Here is a 19627-nt window from a genome sequence, read left to right as displayed (position 1 = left end):
GCACGGCCAATGCTTGAATGTCCTTCTGTAATCGTTGCAAAATCTGATTCATAAAAGTAAAACAAAAAGCAGCAGCTGGTTTTATGAGAGCTGCATATCTGCTTGTATTGACTTCAACATATGATTATTGATGTTGAATGTCAGTTCTAGCACTGTTGGGGTGGGTTTGGTTGCAGGCTATAGGGTTAGGGTACTTTCATCATTTTATCCCGTTATGCTATTTAGTTGGTCTCTGAGAGTTTAATATTGTAATGCAGCTTTTACTACTTCTGCCACTTTTCATCATGTATTTGTGCTGTGTAAGAATGTTAAAGCTATTCTGTAAGTGTGCATGCACATAGGCCTATTCCTTTTGTATCTGGTATGAGAATCAGTTGAAATGTAGGTCTACTATCTGCTGAACGAGTGTCCATGCAGTGAATATAGCCTTAGAGACCCTCAGGCTGGTGACCAATACATGAAAAAAGCGAGGCGCATGTCAGCTTCCTTGTCTCGTTAGTGACCGCTACGCTGCGCTTTGTGTGATGGAGGCTGAGCAGCGACAAAGACAACAGGAGGATACAGTGGAGGGTATGAGGGGTGATTAGTGCCCACAGGATTTTAGGAGAAGAGAAGTAATCCTGCTCAGGATAGAACATTGTGTTGGGTTTATTAGTGGGCCAAAGCCAGTTTGAACAATCCAGAATAGTCCATTAAATATGGAATAATAATCACATTATTCATTATGCATCAACATTCATTATTATGAGTTATTCGGACACAATTTGTTGCTGTGAAGAGGGTCTGTTGTTTTAGTGCCGTCTCAGCCACTAAAATGCAGTGAAAATGATAGACAACTATTTTTGTTCCTTTCTTTCTTTTGACGTTGGCATATAGGCTACAATCTATATTCATCTTTTCTTTAATTTAATAATTAGTTGTCATGGGCATTGCCCTAATTGTGCAGTTTTTGTTGTTTTTGAAGTCCAATTTCTGTCCTCCTCACTCAGACAGTATTGTTGAAGTAAAGTACACTATCAGTAAAGAAAAGTTTGAGGAAAGTATGACAGCTTGTGCATGTAGTCATCGAAGAAAATATGAAGACGCAAAGAACGCAGACACAACCAACCACGAAAGATAACAACCTTATTCTGGCTGCTGGATATCTGAACTAACTGTATCTCCTACTGTCTGACAGTGTTGGGTGAGAGCTGACTGACTGTGTGAGGGAGATGGATACTAGCCAGCCTGCCTCTTTTGGTGTTGACATTTCTATAACTCATACAATGCAAACATATTCAAATAGCTCTCGCTGAAGCTTTGAAGCCCAGCTTTACATAAACTCCACTCTTATTCGGACCAAAATTCAGGAGGCCTATAATGCCTGTCACTAATATTCCCCATCTCCTGCATATCGCCTTCTCCTGTGGCACTAATCACCCGTCATACTCACTCCGCACGGGGAGGGATGTGACTCCATGTCTGTGTGTGAGGGAGGATGCTCAGCGCGAACACAGCCTTTCCAGACACCAGTATGAAGTAGTAGTGTGTGCGTTGCTCTGCTCTGGATGGTACTGGGATCTCTTTTGGAAGGGCAGGTCGGGCAGCAGCGACCCAGCGGCATTACCGCCACTGAGCCTGACATGAATTACAAGTAAAAAGAGCTCTTTCAAGCGAGCCAACAGCTCAGGAATGTGCAAGTCTGCTGGGCTGCACTCAGCATTGTCTACGCGATATTTCGGACCGTTTGGACATACCTCCTTTTGTTTCTAAACACCCAAACTCAGACTCTCCTTTTATTTTATGTTCATTTCTATTCATATTTTTCTTCTTTCTTTTTTAAATATCTTTTTGAGGCGGGAGGGTCGGTGGGGGGTGGGGGGTTGGGTTTGTTGTGGGTGTTTTTCTTTTGTCAAGCGCGAACAAGACAAACTTCTACCATGGCACTGGTGATGGAGCCTGTGAGCAAGTGGAGCTCCAGCCAAGTGGTTGACTGGATGAAAGGTAAGACCGATGTCCCCCAAACTGAGATGATGTAGCGCTGCGTGTGAAACACACGGATCCACTCGAGATGCCCAAAAGAGAGACAAACACCTGCTGAGCCTCGGGGGTTGTTGCCTCATCGGCGCGTGGCTGCTATAAAGGCTTTTAATTATAGCCTCGAATCATCTGATCGATTTGTTTTCTCCAGCCCGTTACAGTCTGGAGACGACTGGTCCTGTCAGGCCAACGTGTTCTCCAGAGCATCGCGCATTCAAAGAGCTCTAAACCGATTAAAACCTCTATTGTGTCACGCGGGGGGTTATTATTAACGCGGGGCGGCCGCGCAGGAGGCTGGGGACCATAACGCGGAGATCCCAGTCATTACACACGAATTACAACCCGTCTGCCTGGATCTGGGGTCACACTGAGCCTATATGTGTGTGCAATGAGTCAAAGGAGTCAGAGCTTGTATAGCCATCTGTGCCACATGCTGATCCACATATGTTCTCATGAAGAGGTCAAGGCGGACGACTAGCTGAAATAGTGTTAAAATAGTGCCTTAAAACACATGCGATGCTCCATTTAGCTATAAGAGTATTTTATAGTGCACATCCTAAACTATCTAGAAGTGTGGGAAACAATCCTGCAGACAAATGAGGTGCAAATATGACGCACAGATAGGGTCTAGTTTGTTAATAACGCTCTTAAGGTCAAATGTCATCCCAGAGAGAGAGTGAGAGAAAAAGAGAGAGAAAAAGAGAGAGAGAGAGAGAGAGACTAAACTTCAAATAAGGAAACCTTGGGCTTGACATTCTAAGTTGGACATCTTAATATCTATTTGGTAGCTGTGTTGGATAAAAAAAGTTCCTCAGAATAATCGTCTGCTCAAGACGGACCAGGACAGAGTCAGGGTGCCGCTAGGTCAATACATTTGCATATTTTTAGTCTGTCTGCAGACCTGTGGGATGTAGCTAATATGTGCAATGTGTAGGTGGAGGAGATGGTGAAGTCAGGGAGAGGAGGCTCTCCGAGTCGGTGTGTTTTGTTTTTCAATGCATTCAATATTTCAGTGATATTTTGTTGTTTTGCAGAGCCACGTGCTCACATGTAAGGCCACAGCCTACAGAGATGCTCCAGATGAAACATACACATACATCTTTACTGCCTCAACACACACACACACATATATATATATATATATATATATATATATATATACTCTTAGTCATAATTCTAAGGCTGTCAGCCTTTTTCTGCTGGCTCAGACATGCTATGATTCCAAGGGTCAAGCCTCTCTTGGTCTGAGTTGTGTGGTACAAATATACCTGAATCTGATGCTGCCTCTTAAACAGGTTGTTATTGTGAGTGTGCTGACTCAGTCAGGATCGATAGGATGCGGAGGAAGGCGAAGACAGAATGACCACAACAGTTCAAACGAGATCTAAGATGATCTTTAAATAAGCCTAGAGCACAAGTGAGAAATATAGGGAGCGAGGAGCAGAGATTGGATATGAGAGAGGGCTCTTCGGTGCCCCACATCTGACAAGTGGAGCAGAGACGATCGTGTGCCCAGAGCCCAGTAATGGTAATTTAAAGTGAGGGACTGAGGGAGAGGAACCGGAGAGGAGGTTTCACATCCATTCTCAGCTCCTGACGACCGGCAGCGTTTGCCGTTCACAGGTTCCGTTATTAGCATACGGCTCCCTGATGTCACTGGAGGCCAAATAGGGGCGCCCTGTGACCTTCCCACAATACCCATCTCCACAACCCCCCCCCCCCCCACAGACACACACCCACACATACCCACCCCCGGTAGTGTTTTGTGTGAGCAAGACGCCCTATTCCCAGCTGTGACAAAGCCGCTTTGAAGAAGAGATTTCCTTCACAAAAGAGAAAAGAATTCCAGCGTTGACTGGAGATGTGTTCTGAGACGAGTGCGTGGTCGCTGTGCGAACACAAGTGAACATCTTCCGTATTGTTTTTATGAATTGTGTGTGTTTTGAGGCACAAATGTAAAGCAGGCTTCGTATAATCTCTTTACTCTTGCTGGCAGTATGCATTATGATGATTCATATTTTGTGAAGTACACCAGCTTCACATTTGTTGTCATTCAGTCGGTCTTGACAGCCGCTGTCAGTGATCAGAGTCAGAGGAGCAGAAATCCATTTTAATAACGCTGACAGCCCTAAACGTCTCTCCTGCCTCATATTACCAGTGGATTATCAATGATGGAGATCACGATGTGTCAGTGCTGCGCTATTAATTTATCCTGCGCGTGCCTCATAATCTGACCCGTAGATGACACGGACAGGAAAATGGATGTCGTGGAGATTACTTAGAGCAATCAGCAAAGTGTACTCCCTTTATTACACAATGCTGCTGTCATAAGAGGACAAGTAACAAGACAGCATTTCAGATTGAAACTTCAGCATCCATAAATAGCATGTTAGTCATTTTGTGTCTTGAATTATAGTGATAACATTTTGTTTGAATACACATCAAAATAGTGCTACATGATGCTTTACAATACCATGTAAACTATTACAATAGTTTATTGCTAATGAACGCCGCAGACATCTTTGTCTGCTGAGTTGTCCTCATGATGTCCTCTCACCTCTTTGTATTTCTTTATTTGGTGCTGCGTTCAGGGGGAATCTCTGCCAAAACTCTGCTTCATGGTTTCTATGGCGATGCGGGGAATTCTTAACTGACATAATGGGTCTCAATTAAGTTGGTAAAGAGGCTGATTAGTTAAGCCTTTAAATTGTATGCATAACCATGGAACTCCCTAAGTTTCCTCTCCACCGTTTAGTTGCCAGCTGAACCCGATCGGAATGCTTGATCAGGTTTAGGCCCGGCGCTGAGACACATGTATGTGATTGGTCCGCAGAGATGAAAACACCAGATGAGCAAAGAGTTGTGTGTCTGTGTGTGTGTCTGTGTGTGTGTGTCTATGTGTGTGTGTTCCTCTCTCATTGAGAAGATGGAAACAGACCGGCTGTATAGAAAAAGCCTCACAAAGGCGACTCTCTCTGTCTCCGTTGGTAAAAGGACCGCCAGTTAGCATTCAGAGCACTTTCTGGTGACATTCAGCTGACACACAGTATGTACGTCAATAAATGAGTTGCAGCGGAAATTATTACACAATCAACAGAAAATGACTCTGCAACTATTTATTTTTAGTGAAAATGTCGGCCTCTTGGGTTTTTCTAAGTTTATAGAGGATCATTAATATGTTTGGGGTGATGGATAAAACAAGCAATTTGGAGACCTTGAGCTCTACGAAATTATGGACGGACATCTTTCACAAATTTCTGATATTTTATAGACCAAGTAATTAATCAATTAATTTAATAATCATCAGCAAACTAATCGATAATAAAAATAAACTGCCCTTAAGTGATTCTTTCAGCTGCATAGTGTGTGTGCTTGATATAAAGGAGACATATATTTAACAGCAAAATGTTGTTGCTATTAAATGATCTGGATCTGAGTTATCAGAGGGTGGACACAATGTCTTTACCACCAAATCGCTCTTCAGTGCAATTCTTCCAAAACAACCTTGTGTGCCGATTACGTGCAATTTTTGAGGATTGGGGATGAGGATTTATGGTCAAACTTGAGTTGTTTTGTGATGCTGTTGATTTGCATTTAATTATTTTCACAAACGCATGTCGACCCCCTTCTGTACTGATGCAGTTTAAACCTCTGGTGATAAGAGGAAATCCATCGATGGAGCTGAAGAATCCATTTGTTTTATTCTCCTGTCATTTTTACTGCGTCACTGAAAGTCTTCACACCTGCTGCAGCAGTGAAAGATGCAACACAAGCTGAGCACAGACACCAAGCACCCTTTTAGTTGAACGCTTTTTCTGGTTTAAAGCTGCAACGGCACCTCAGGACTGTTAAGGAGGAGGAATCTGTCAGATTTCTGGCTTGACACAAACCGTTTCACACTTAAGACACAAAAAAATACAACCTGTGCTCGAGTTTGATGGATTTGCGGCACATATTCTGGCAAGAAAAGCGATATCAAGCCTTATTAGAACGCGTAAGGTCAATAAATGTTTCATAAGATATCAGGAATACTGATACTGCCAGAAAACACATTTTTCATGTTGTCGAGATGCACAGAACGTGTTTTTCTGTCATCCTTCAGGCCTGGACGATTGCCTGCAGCAGTACATCAAGACCTTCGAGAGAGAGAAAGTAGGGGGCGACCAGCTGCTGCGTATCACCCACCAGGAGCTGGAGGATTTAGGAGTGTCCAGAATCGGCCACCAGGAGCTCATACTGGAAGCTGTGGACTTACTTTGTGCTCTGGTGAGTCCAAGCTTCCCACTACTCTGTACTGCCTCCTCAAAAGAGTTTCAGACCTCTGATGTTGGAGGAAGTTTCTGTGGCGCATTTGGTTCCTCTTCAGCTCTTCAAATACTTTTAAATTCACCGGATTTACCCCAAACATGTGGTGTTTTCAAGATAGAAAATAAGGTTGTTTTTTTAGTCATTTTGGATCTGTAACATTTCAGCTGATAGTTATTTACACATAACATTATCTTCCCTAAAGTTGAGTTAAAATAAATAGGTGAATTTGGTTTATGGAAGATGCTTTATGCCTCAATGTTCAAACATCACAGCAAATGTAACAGAGATAATAATGTGGTCAAAATATCCTCTACACGCAAACCGTACATCTGTCATAAGATCTGTCATGGATTCCAGCCTCCTCCTGAAGGGATTTCTCTCTTGATGATAAACCGCTGCTGTGATCATCGGGTAATGTGCTGTTGAAGAAGGGAAAGCCTAATGTTGATACAGCTTGTAAAAGCTCTCCATGTGTCACTCCAGCGACCTCAGTCCTGTGTTAACTTGTGGTTAAGGTCAGCAGTATCATCACAATGACATAAAACCAATGAGGATGTAACTGTTTAGGAGAGTCTCCTACTCCAGTGAAACCCAGTAGTTTCTGATGGAATAATGTAGAACACTCAGTTTAGTCAAAAACATACGATTTAGTCTAAAAATCTATCTATCTATCTATCTATATGAAATAGGAACACATTTTGTTTTAAGAAGTTAACTTCCAAGTTATGTAAAGTGCAATTTAATTAAAATAAATGCAAATGTAAACTCTCTTTTGTATTTTGTAGATGAGTCATCCATCTGTGGTACCCGGCTGAATCATTTCTGAAGAGGCAGTAATTTTGATCCATTCAGACTAGTTTTATTATATTATATTTTTTCATATATTATTTATATATATTTTGCACACTAAGCGGACAATTGGAGAGTAAACACGAATGTCAATACCAACAATTAATAACCCATTAGCTGCTCTGGCAAAATGCCCATCCAGAGTGGTGTTACAGGTAGCTAGACAGAGGAGCTGGAAAAGGAGAAGATGGAAAAGAATGTATGAGAAGTAGAAATGAAGAAGAGCGGATGGAATAGAGAGGAAGATGGGTACTTGTTGACACATCGAGCAACTGGATGGAGATTTAGTGGACTGACGTTACGGATGCAATCTGATTCTAAAGTCCCCTCATCCTGCCTCTCTGCACGGGGGCCCTTGCTTCAGCCCCAAAGCTCCTTATGTAACTGGGATTTAGTTTACAGTCTCTCAGGCCCTGCTGTATTGCATATGATTAGCGGGCCTCCTGCTGCTCTCTCCCTTCCCGAGAAACTCCGACGTGACAGACACCCACAGGCCTCCACGTGCATTCGGCTACATACGGGGTAATGAGAGTTCTGCTATCCCTCGACTTGCAACGTGACAGATGGAGGGGAGCAGGGCGGAGGGGTCAGTGGTTTCATTCCACTTCATTCCACTCTGCGTTTGTAGCATCCTCCGACTGTTTGACAAGGTGGGCTCCTCTGACGGTGGTCTTTTTTATTCACGGAGCAATATCATGACAACACTCGGTTTCAGCCTCCTTTTGTGTTCAAACAAACACTTATTGGTTACTGGTCAAACAGAGTGACTTTACTTTCCTTTCTCCTCTAGAATTATGGGCTGGAGACGGAGAATCTGAAGACTCTTTCTCATAAACTGAACGCATCTGCCAAGAACCTGCAGAACTTCATCACAGGCCGGCGGCGCAGCAGCCAATACGATGGCCGAGCCACCCACAAGCTGCCCAACGACTTCCTTACCTCCGTGGTGGACCTGATCGCTGCAGCCAAAAGCCTTCTGGCGTGGCTGGACAGGTGAGATTTACAAAAACGTCCCCCGTGTTATACATTTAAGTTAAACCCACATGTTAATGCAACGGTCATGTGCACACATTCACGCACAACTTTTCCCTGGACGTCTTGAAGTTGGGGGGTAACGTTTGCAGCACTAGTAGTGACTAATATAGTCCCAAATTGTGAACCACTTTGATAGCCCTGAAGTTAATTATATATATATATATACTTGTGTTTTTTCAATTAGATATGACGGACTATTTGAATTTGAAGTTTTCTCTACATTTGACAAAATAACTTGCAGGAAAATCTATTAATACTGACTTTAAAAAGGAATAAGACACTCTTATTTAGCTGGCATCAAGCATTAGATCACGCAGTGTGTTTTTAACACATACAAACCAGTTTTGTTTTTAATGTTATGTCCATGACCAATCATCTGACAAGAAAAGATGAGTAAAGTCCTTATATAAGTAGGCTTTGACACTGTGGCAATACAGGCACTGAGCAAGTCTATTTATAAGTTGCTTTATCCCTTTGCTTCTCTGGGATTGTGCCAGTCTGTGTGTTTGCATCTGTTTGTTTGAAGAATTAAAAAGTTCAAAGCAGACAGCATTCCACAGAAATAACAAAGTAATTTGCTGTTCCTTTTCCCATTTAGAAAATCATATTAAAATTAATATTCAATATCCAATGTTTCATTTTTATGTTTGAATGCATCATTGTTGACAACATGACTGGTTGGGGTTTAGACTCTGTACTTACGTTTTATGTTTTCTGAAGTACAGAGAAAATAAACCATAAATTGTTTAGGCTCTGTACAGTACAATGATTCACCTGGAGAAAAATGACTGATCAGCTCATAATGGCATCTATACTCATCGTTTAATGTTGTTTAGTCACAAAAATGTTTTTATATGCACATTCTATACCATACACACAAATAACTTTACATCCCAAACTAGAAAATATAAATCCTAATGGGTGCTGATGTACATGAGGGTGTGTTTGTAAATGTTCCCACATATTTACCAAAGACTGAGTCTCAAAGGAAGAATGATCTAATGGTTCATTCCAGGTGCTCCTTCTTTTTCAGGTCCCCATTTGCTGCGGTGGCAGATTACTCCGTGACACGAAACAACGTGATCCAGCTGTGTCTTGAGCTCACTACAATTGTGCAACAGGTATATCATTTGTGTATTTTATCCGAATTCAAATTCTGGTTTAAAATACCTCCAATAGACAAGAGTAACCGGATTTCCCACATAAACCTATTATGGTGACGCCAAAATGCATTATACCTTGTCTATAAGTGTGCACATTTTTTAGGGGGACCCCGGATATCCATTGTTTCTGACAGTTCATAGATTAGTTCAATCAGAAAGAGTGTGATTTTGCTCTGTAGATTTGCTTGCATTTAGTCTATAACACAATAGACCGAATTTCAAGTTCATAGGGATATTTTAAACTCATTTAGACACTGAGATAACAATTAACTAGTTCAGTGTCAAATATACCATTCAATGGAAAAAATATGATAATAATATCTAATAATGCTAAGAATAGAGAGATGTCCATAGTTATTTCTTGCATTTCGAATTTGTTCACTCACTCTCTCGCTCACTGTAGATAGTTTGAAATGAAATAGCTAACTAGCTAACTAGCTATTTTGTTTGCCTCAAGTAAAGCTAATGTAAGCAGGTAACAATCGTTAAGAACTACCGACAGCCACATTCTCTAACTACCTGGACTTACAAGTTCACTCAGGGCATCATTGACTTTGAGATAAACTCCTGTCTGTTGTTGACGAGAGACGTTACTTGGCAGAGTGAGAAACCCAGAGCAGCAGCCTCCCCAAGGTCCTCGCGTATGGCGGTAGATTTGTGTCATTATTACGCAAACAAACCCAAAAGGTATTTGAGAGCAAATTTCTGCTCTCAAAATGTAAAAAAATGCTCTCAAAATAAATAAAAATGCTCTCAAAATAAAAAATGTGCACTCAAAATAAAGACATTTGCTGACCCTGCATTCTCGGAAAAAAAACAACTGCACTCTCAAAAGCGAGGAGTGTCTATTGGTGGGTTTGACTTGCTCTTGGCTCGCTGCGCTAACGGGAGGTTACGGTGAGGAGGCCATGGAGATAAGTTGGCATCATATTGCATATTACATGCATTACAATAACTGATAAACCCGATGCATGTAACATGGGCTAACATGGGGCTGCAAGTCAACACAGCAGCCCTCCATGTTGTTCTTTATAAAAAGAGACTCCACAGCACTAACAACATGAAAACAAAGTGAAGTGCTGCTATTGCTCAGTTTTAAAATAGTTTTTTTTCGAGAGCGCAAGTTTTTCTTTTGTGAGCAAATATTTTTATTTTGATAGCACCTTTCGAGAGCAAAAGTTTTTAATTTAAGAGCAGAAATTTTCTCTTAAAATCTTTTTATTGTTTGCGTAATACAGACTCAAATCTACCTTCATACTAGTGACCGGGGATTATATAGTTAAGTATGATGATAGGCTATAGGATTGTAATTTGAAGGGGGAGAAAACATACAAACCAAAACGCATGTCAGAGACTCACCTTCACTTACCACCTTCAAATCCCGCCTTAAAACCTACCTCTTCTCCCGAGCGTATGACCTCCCCTACCCTTAACCACCTCCTCTCCCCAAACCCCCCCCTCCGCTTTGCTTCTATTTTTCCCTGACTACTGTGTTTTGTTGTTCTGTTCTATTTTGTCTCTATATGTTGCCCATTCTTGTCTGTTCTTTTGCTTTGCATTTTCTGTCAGCGTCTTTGGGTCATTGAAAAGCGCTTTACAAATATAATGAATTATTATTATTATTATTATGCACATATGTGAAGCCCCCCTAAAATAGGCCTAACGACGTCCCTGCATGAAGTACAACAACGTTCTGCAACTGTTAAAATGTCTTTAATATGAATAACTTTATTAAACCACTTCAGGGAAATCACTGATAGGAGAATTAGAACGTCATTCTAAGGTCTAGTTTTATGAGTTACTGTCACTGCTTATAAGAATACATAATACATACTCGTGTTCCGTCATATATGCTGTCTATAAATCATCGTCTCATACAGCTAAAGTTGACGTGCATGTTCAGATATTTTCAAAACTAAAGACACAGCAGATCAGATGAAATGTTGGAAACGTATCACATATTAGATATTAATATCAGTGTATTTATCTCTGGCTTGTACATAATGACAAACGCATACAGCCCTGAACGACCCTGAAAGATCAGTAAATAATGAGAGAAGTGGTGCTTAATAGGTTTTAGGACTGTCTCTGAGGAGAATAACGTTTATAGAAAAATGTAAGTGGGAAAAATTGAAGGTGGGAGTGAAAGAGGGCGATGGGGAGAGAGTTGAGTGCCGAGAGAGGAAGACTGGCATAGAGAGAGAGAGAGAGAGACGTGCCTCCGCATTGGTGATTCATTTGTTTTGTGTTTGTGCATGCCTGTGTGGGAGTGTTGGGGGTTATAGGTGCCAAGCTGCTCGGTTATACTTATATCCACCTACAGCAGAAACGCCAATAATAAACTCCATTTTGACACGTTCTCTTGAGGTAACAGTGCTCTCTCTGAATGTTCCCCAGGACTGCTCTGTGTACGAAACAGAAAACAAAATCCTGCATGTGGTGAGTTGCTGACTTCATCACACTGGATCGAATGTAAATGAAGCTGTAATGAGCCGACTGGAAGGTTGTACTCACCCCAAATATGTCCTCCCCAGTGTAAAACTCTGTCGGACGTTTGCGACCACATTATCTCTCTGTCCTCCGACCCCACGGTGTCCCAGGCTGCACATTTGGAGGTTGTGCAGCTGGCCAACATAAAATCCACTGAAGGACTGGTAAGGCCGTATCGTATGTCACACCTGAAGAATCACACTCGTCTTTTGAGAGTTTCTCATTCCTACCCAGAATGCTCTGTTCAAACTACAGGCTGCTTTATAAATTAGAATTCCCCGACAATATTGAGATAATAGGAAATGCAATAACTGAGCAATTAGGATTAAGAAATACGTTTTGTTAGAAAGTGTATTGAAAATAACTGTAAAGTGGTGATATATATCCTGTATATAAGTACTAGGTTATGACTTGAGAAGTTAATGAGTAATTTATATTTTCACACAAATTTGTACTGTAAAGTTTCCACATGAAGGGACATCGCTAATAAGAAATGTAATTGTAAATATCTCTCATGACCAGTTATTTGTAGTGGCCACGTTCTGTATAAATACACTGATATTTTCCACATAGAAAATTAAGAAATAGTTAATACTAAACAATTTCACTTCAGTATCCTTTTTGCATGGCTTGTAAAATGTAGGGTGCCGTGTTTCCTTGAAATATACTGTTAGTCTTTATAAAACAAATGTAGACTATGAAAATGTCATTGCATATTGCCTCTTAAGGCCTTATATCACAGATGTGACTGAGCAGCCTATGGATTAAAAGGTTAGCTATGAAAAACTGAGTCAGTGGCATCACCCCACACACACACACACACACACACACACACACAAACACGCTCTTTCATCGTAAACGCAACAATATGCATACAGCCTACAAGCCCCAAACCCAACTGCACATTCGTTCTTCACATATTCTAACTTTCAATATATTTTTACATCACACTTGAGTATATGGTTTAATATACTGAAAATATCAGGATGTTGAATTGTTTTCCAGGTTTGATGAAATGAACACAGGAAAAATCTACGAAGAAAGTAAAGTACAGAACTACTAATAATGCTGGATGATGGTGAAACCTACCAATCACAAAATCACAACAGCATGACTTCTGACAGCATTAACGCCGGTTGATCCAAATATGGCATGTGCAAATTATCTTGCAGCATGCAAATAATGTTACTTCAGTTGCTCAATCACTAATACTAACCGTGCCTGATTTGTTTTCCTCCAGTTATATCACAGTTATTTTCAACTCTTTCTTCTGTAGGTATTTTGGGACCACCAAAATACTGGCACCACACAGGCTATTTATTTAAAGGGTTGGTTGACCCAAATTACAAATATGTACCTCCAGAGCCATGCAAATAGTTTGGGATTAGGTGCCCATATTTTTATGTACCGTAAATATCTAGATACATAAGAAGTCTCAACCCCATTGCATTGTAGGTGAATTTAATTTGTGGCGCTCACAACAAAACTCTGGGTCTCATACAAAGTCCCTGTTGTTGACTCTGGGTTGAGATCTGGCTACCCTGAGTATGCGGGACAGTGTCCGATAAGACAAGTGGCTGTTGAATCATTAAATTGGCACTTTATCTCGAGTCGTAGCATCATTTCACATTTCTAAATAATTAGAATATTATAGCATGAACACTGTGTGCTCCTCTACGGTCCAGTATGATATGAAGCTCTTTGTAACTGGGTTTAGCTGAGCTTGTGGGCGTATGAGTCAGCTTATGAAAAGCAACAGAACAAGATGTTGAAATGAACGCAATACAAAATGCTTAACTTGCAGATTATATGCAACAAATGGCCGTCTATGCGTTTACCTTGGGGACAAACTATAGCTAGACCTATACTGTTTAAGTAGCAGAGAAGACCCTTATTCCCACCGCCGCTGTATAACCGTCAGCACTCGGTCGGGCTACATCTTCGCTCTGACCTACACTCAGAGCGCCCTGCTTGGGGCCCACAATAAAAGCCCCACCCCCACACAAATGCTAGCAGGGGGCATGGAAGTTCTCTCATCCGTTCAGTAAAACCTGAACATGCAGTGGGCCAAGTGGCCTAAAAATAAACCTCTTACACTCATCTTGAAAACTGGCATGCTGCTTCTGTGTATCTGTGTGCGAGGACACATATGTACTCACGCACATATGTGTGTCGGGGTGTGTGTTTGTGTGTATGTATATTTGTAAGGCCACTTTTAGTGACAATTTTGAGTTTGAGCTTTTCTGTAACATATGAACAGTGTTTACAGATAAATATTCCCCCGTGTTTGATTCAATCTGCTTGAAGAAGCATTTGAGAGAGACGTTCGACATGACAGCAATCCAGAGCGTGCCTTGTCTTTGGTATGTAAGGACCTTGCTGCTGTCATTTTAACATGTCTCTGATTAGGCTAATCTGAGCTCAATAAACCCTTGAGATTAATCTAGACTCCTACTCATTGTGCACTACAAGCAGATTCAAACAAAAGCATAGATTTGCAATAATACAATGAACCTGGTCTGTTTAGCAAATGGCTGTATGGATGCGTCAAGATGCATTTCCTCATGTTAAAGTTTTCTTTGTGATGTAACATTCCTGCTATCTACCCACAGGGCATGTATATCAAATCAACATATGATGGTCTGCACGTCATCACCGGGACGACAGAAGGAGTAAGTACAAGCCTCTTTGTGTTGACATCTGTTGTTGAGCTTGTCTTCACTGCCCATTTGCTCGTGGTGTAATATACCGGGTGAGGTGTGCCACTCAGTAAGCTCTGCCATGACAGGGAAATGAAGCTGCAGTTACTGCCTCCTCCTCTCTGTCTATCCATCAGTCCCTGGCAGACCGCTGTAAGAAAATCCATGCTGGAGATGAAGTCATTCAGGTCAATCATCAGACAGTGGTGAGATCACTTTTCTCACACTTGCCATTTTGTATGTGCATTTTGCATTTGTTCATGCAAATGTATGTTCAATTCATATGCTTTTTTTGTCCATACCGTCCCCAGGTTTTGTATACACAGTGATTGTGTATGTGGTTGGTTTTTACACATTCATATCTGTGTTGACATCCTCAGTGAGCCGCCGCAGCACTGATGCAACTGCTCTTGTTTAAGTGGCTGGCTGTAGGGCCTCTTGTAGGTGTGTTTTGAGGACATGGATATTTCACTCTGACTGGATATGCTTCTTTTCCCATCACAGAGTCACTTGTATGGTCAGTTGAAATTGTCGAGGCTGTGTTTAGAAGAGCTCTTCAGTCAATCAGGAGGTTCCTGCTAAGGGCCTTTAACAAACTGTTCACACCATTTTCTCTGTGATTTCTGTTAGTAGCGTTTAAACTCCTCAACACCCCTGATGCATCCACACAGGTGTTTTATTTGATGATTCGAGCTCTCCTCAGCTTAAAAACTGTGTGGTCCAAGTTTTGCGGGGGCTTTTTTTTATGAGTGGAATGATAACAGGATGGGGTAGAACGTGCAACAAAGGTCCTCGGCTGGTGTTGTTGCCATTCCTGGTTGTTGTCTTAATTCCCTGTGCCACCGGGCACCCAGAGTTTATCCTTATTTTGATGAAGGGGTTTGGGGCCCTCACATTATTCTCAGCTGTTCCCAACTTCAACCTGATCAGAGCTCGAACCAACCAATATAATTGCTTTCCACTGGCATTTTATAAATTCAGTGAAAATGAAAGGAAAAACTTCCGGTGGTGCACAATTTAAATATAGCACCTTTGTCTAAAATAATTGCTACTTGAGAATGCAACAGAAAGACGTTTGATAATTACACCGCTCAACTTAGGTTCATTTCAGTCAGTCAATTCCCTCACTGAATGTAGCCATTTTCAATAAAGAATAAGTGCAAATACAGAGTAGAATTTGGTGTCAGACTCAAGACTCTTTCATCTCACTGCGGAGCTAAAAATAATCTTTTTTTATAAGCAGACAATTGAACCTGTCATAGCATGAAGAGTGCAGTGCAGGTGTAATTACTAACATCAGTGATGAGTCAGGAGGCCATGTATGCACAATTCCAGCAAGAATGTTATTAATGTTATTTATAACACATGTGCATTTGATGAAGCAATTTTCTTTCTTCGATTGATTGATTGATAGCAGCATTTAAAATTTGCAGCGTGATTGACATCAGTTGGCATGTCTTGTACCATCTCATGTTTATTAATGTTATTTTCTCATTTATAAGGTGGGGGAAACAACTGTTGAAAGTGATGATTATTATGTTGTATTGACTGCATATTATTTATATGTGATATGGAGGTGGGACAAAATGGATGATGCTGGGGAGGTGTTGGTGGAGGAACGGTGTCTCGGTGCGGCTGTTGCATAAGTGAGCAGCAGCTGAGTTTGACAGCTTAAGTGGGTGATGGCAATATGTAAACTCAGTTGACTTGTCTGCTGATTCGAAAGTGCGCTGTTACTCATAATGACTGCCATCACCATCTAAAACATTGCTTATACATTTAATTGAGTGTGGCCCATAGTTAAGAACAAAGCCATGGCGCTTGGTGGTTCATGAACATCCCATTAGAGGAGGCATTAGCCACGCTGAAACCAAACCGCATTGCACTAAATGTTTCTGTGGTGGGAGGATTCCTTGCTCCATCTCTTTATACAAAAACTTCAGAAACCATAGAAAAGTACTGGAAAGGTTTCACAGTAAAGCAACAACCTATTCAGGATTGAGAAACGGTAGAACAAACATCAAGGTTTAAACAAACATAAAAACATACAGATAAAGAAAAGAGATGCTTGAAACGTTTCAGGGATCTATAATTAAAGCAGCTGGGAGAAGTTCAGAAGAAAGACACCGAACAAAGTTCACTGGATTTTTAAAATTCTTTTCCATGAGAAGCAGACGTTGCCATGGCTTACGAAAGCCAACGAGTTACACCGACAAAAAGAAAGTAATGAGGGAAAAATCTTTGAAAGTGAAAAATGGCTAATTATTTGGTGCTATCGAGGACGATTTTGCAAAGCTGTAAAAAAATAAATAACGACAGCATGTCGGACATAAATAACTACAGGCAGCAGGAATAGATTGAATTTCTGGTGCAGGTCAATAAATGAGGAAAGGCTCCAGACACATAAAAATGGACCGTACATTTTAACACAGGGAAGTGTCCCAAGAATCCCTTCAAGGATATAAAACAAAAAGAAGGAACCAATGGCAAGACAATTTATGAGAAAACACCTTAAAGCAGCACATTTCTATACCAAGGCAAAGCAAAGATAGTACACAGTCATGGGTTTTCCTTCTTTAACTATACCCTTTACACCCAGTTGGGCCAGAAAACAATCTTCTTATCATAGAACATAGCAGGCGTTGGAGTATACAAGTGACTGTTTAAGCTTGTCTGTCTCTTTAATGCATTTTCTAGGTGAAGGATTTTTTGTGTAGTGGCTGTGAAGGTGAAGCATTACTTGAAAGCAACAAAGTGATTGCTAGGTCAGTGCCTGGTTTCTCAGGCTGCTTGGAAAACACAAGATGTACAGAAAATCAGTGCATTCAGCCAAGAGAGGACATTTCCTCCTCAAACTGGACCTGGCATATTTGGTTCAGACTGCAGACTGTGCTTCTCTGGGCTTCTCTTCTCTCGTGCCAAATGTCATCAAAACTTGGTTAAAGACTATTTACAAGGCTTCCAGCTGTTCATAACATCGGGGCTTACCGCATCATGACAGCGCCTGAGGATTAATATTGCGGGAGGTGTACAAGATGCCCTTTGGCATCCAACTTTGCATTTTAAATCTTCATCAACATGAGTCTCAGAGGCACGCGTATTTTTAAAATAACGACCACAACAGCACAGAAGTGGGCGAGGCGTTTCCAAATCGTCCGTGAAAGGAATAATTTAGTATCAAAAAAGAGCAACTGGACTGATTGGAAGTTCCTTAAATCCCTATCCTCGTCACTAAATAGACGTTCGTGTTGAAATATCAGCGTGTTATTTCTATATCCTTGAGTCATGGGGATGCCTGTGTGTTGAGGAAACCCTCATCATGCTACTGTTGTTTTCTAGGTGGGATGGCAGCTGAAGAACTTGGTGAACCTGCTGCGTGGGGACCCTGCAGGTGTCACCCTGACGCTGAAGAAACGCCCACAGAGCACGCTGACATCAACCCCTGCACTGCTCAAGAACATGAGATGGAAACCATTGGCTCTGCAAGTATGATGACTGACTTCATCCTCTGCAGATATCTTAGTGTGTGTATATATGTCTTTGTATGTGTATATCTCTGTGTGTCTGTTAACAATAAGACTGTTCAGACTCCAGACACTGGACTAGATTAACCACCAAAATGTGTGCAAAGTGAGGATGGGGTTAAATTAAATTAACGCTTTTACAATACCGGGGCAATCTAATACACATTCCTAAAAAAGACATTAGCTTTGTAAAAATTTTCTTTTCCAGAGATGTTGTTGCTATGGGGTTTGCAACATATTGCACAGGTATTGCTTTCGTTGCATCCTCCACTATCTACCACAACTTGCTACTAAATTGGTTGGGGGTTCCATCATTATTCAGTCACAAATTGACATTTCAGACCTAAGTGGCATCTGTTGTCCTACTTTGGCCAAACCAACCAGGTTTTTTAGGACGGTGTGCCTGAGCCAGAATGGGCAGAAATGTGAGGGACGTGTATGAATGCAGCCCAGCCTTTCTTTGAGTCCGAGGCCAGAGAAAATGTTTTCTTCCCCCTGAGGCCCTGAAGCACAGCCTGACTCCGCCTCCTCCCCCTTCACATCACATCCTCATTCTTCTTCTCCACCTAAATCGAATTTGCTCTCCTGCCGGCCTTTTTAAGGACAGAGAGCAGAGAAGAAGAAAAAAGAACCTAGAAACTAATGTTTTCTGCTCCGAGTCTCGGCTAAAATGAACGATGCCAAGGTGGTCTGTTAAGTTATTGAAAAGAACGCTGTGCTGTGGAGGCCGGCTGCAGCACTGACACGCATCACGCTCTTGTGATGGAGCACATCTCTGTCAGAGTCATTTGTCAGCTGTGTGTTACGCAACATATTAGCATAGTTTCAGTTAGTCATTCGACAATCAGTTCAGAAGTGTTTTTTGGAAGTCCATGTTTTATCACCATATAAAAGGCATCTTGTGATTGGATTACTTCTCTCTGACTATTCAAGTTAAGTTGATGGCAAGAGGGTTATTGAAAGGATATTAGTTACATATGTTCTTATGCAGGCATCAGGAATAAACGAGGCGCAATCTATCTCCATGTACTGTTTAACAGACAATGTTGGCTATGACCAGATTTTCCTTGACCTGAATGAGAGGGACAACGAGACTGCACACCAACCCGTCGTCTTGTGTGCACGAGTTAGAACTGGAGCATCAGAAACGTGCAGTCGGCTGCTCATTTCACGGTTGAGATGCTCAGCACCGCAGTCTGGACCCAACAAACGGTCCCTGACTAACTGACTGACCGGACTGCTGTCAACACCAAATGTTCGATTTGTCAATCTGTGTAACTGTCTGTCTCTCTCTCTCTCTCTCTCTCTCTCTCTCTCTCGCTGTCTGTCTGCCTGTCTCTCTTTCTTTTGCACACGCACACAAAACATACACACACTTTCACTCACACACAGCCAACCTTTCCTCAGAGCCCGACCAGCAGCGTCGCCACGCCCACCAGCACTTTAAGTACTCCGTCCAGGAGGAGCAGCTGTGCTCTGCAGGACCTCTTCATCCCTCCTCCTCCAGCTGAGCCCTACGCCCCCAGGTGAACACACACAA

The 19627-nt window shown here is 41.6% G+C and overlaps 1 protein-coding gene across 5 annotated transcripts in view; it reads left to right on the top strand.

The window, feature by feature from the left end:
• Window positions 1-1877: 1877 nt before the first annotated feature.
• Window positions 1878-19627, top strand: part of LOC130191729 (connector enhancer of kinase suppressor of ras 2-like) — a 28895-nt gene continuing 11145 nt past the window's right edge. For 2 of the 5 annotated variants that reach the window (XM_056411409.1, XM_056411407.1), the window contains exons 1-10: window positions 1890-1983; window positions 6122-6285; window positions 7967-8169; window positions 9245-9332; window positions 11772-11813; window positions 11909-12028; window positions 14477-14536; window positions 14701-14769; window positions 17903-18049; window positions 19480-19613. In XM_056411409.1, coding sequence (XP_056267384.1) covers window positions 1920-1983; window positions 6122-6285; window positions 7967-8169; window positions 9245-9332; window positions 11772-11813; window positions 11909-12028; window positions 14477-14536; window positions 14701-14769; window positions 17903-18049; window positions 19480-19613 — 1091 coding nt within the window. In that variant the 5' untranslated portion in view covers window positions 1890-1919. Of the gene's footprint in view, window positions 1984-6121; window positions 6286-7966; window positions 8170-9226; window positions 9333-11771; window positions 11814-11908; window positions 12029-14476; window positions 14537-14700; window positions 14770-17902; window positions 18050-19479; window positions 19614-19627 lie in introns of all 5 variants that reach the window. The other 3 variants (XM_056411410.1, XM_056411406.1, XM_056411408.1) reach the window with 3 other exon arrangements.

This window comes from Pseudoliparis swirei, chromosome 3 (assembly GCF_029220125.1).
Source record: "Pseudoliparis swirei isolate HS2019 ecotype Mariana Trench chromosome 3, NWPU_hadal_v1, whole genome shotgun sequence".
Lineage (NCBI taxonomy): Eukaryota > Metazoa > Chordata > Actinopteri > Perciformes > Liparidae > Pseudoliparis > Pseudoliparis swirei.
This window is presented reverse-complemented; position numbering and strand designations above follow the sequence as displayed.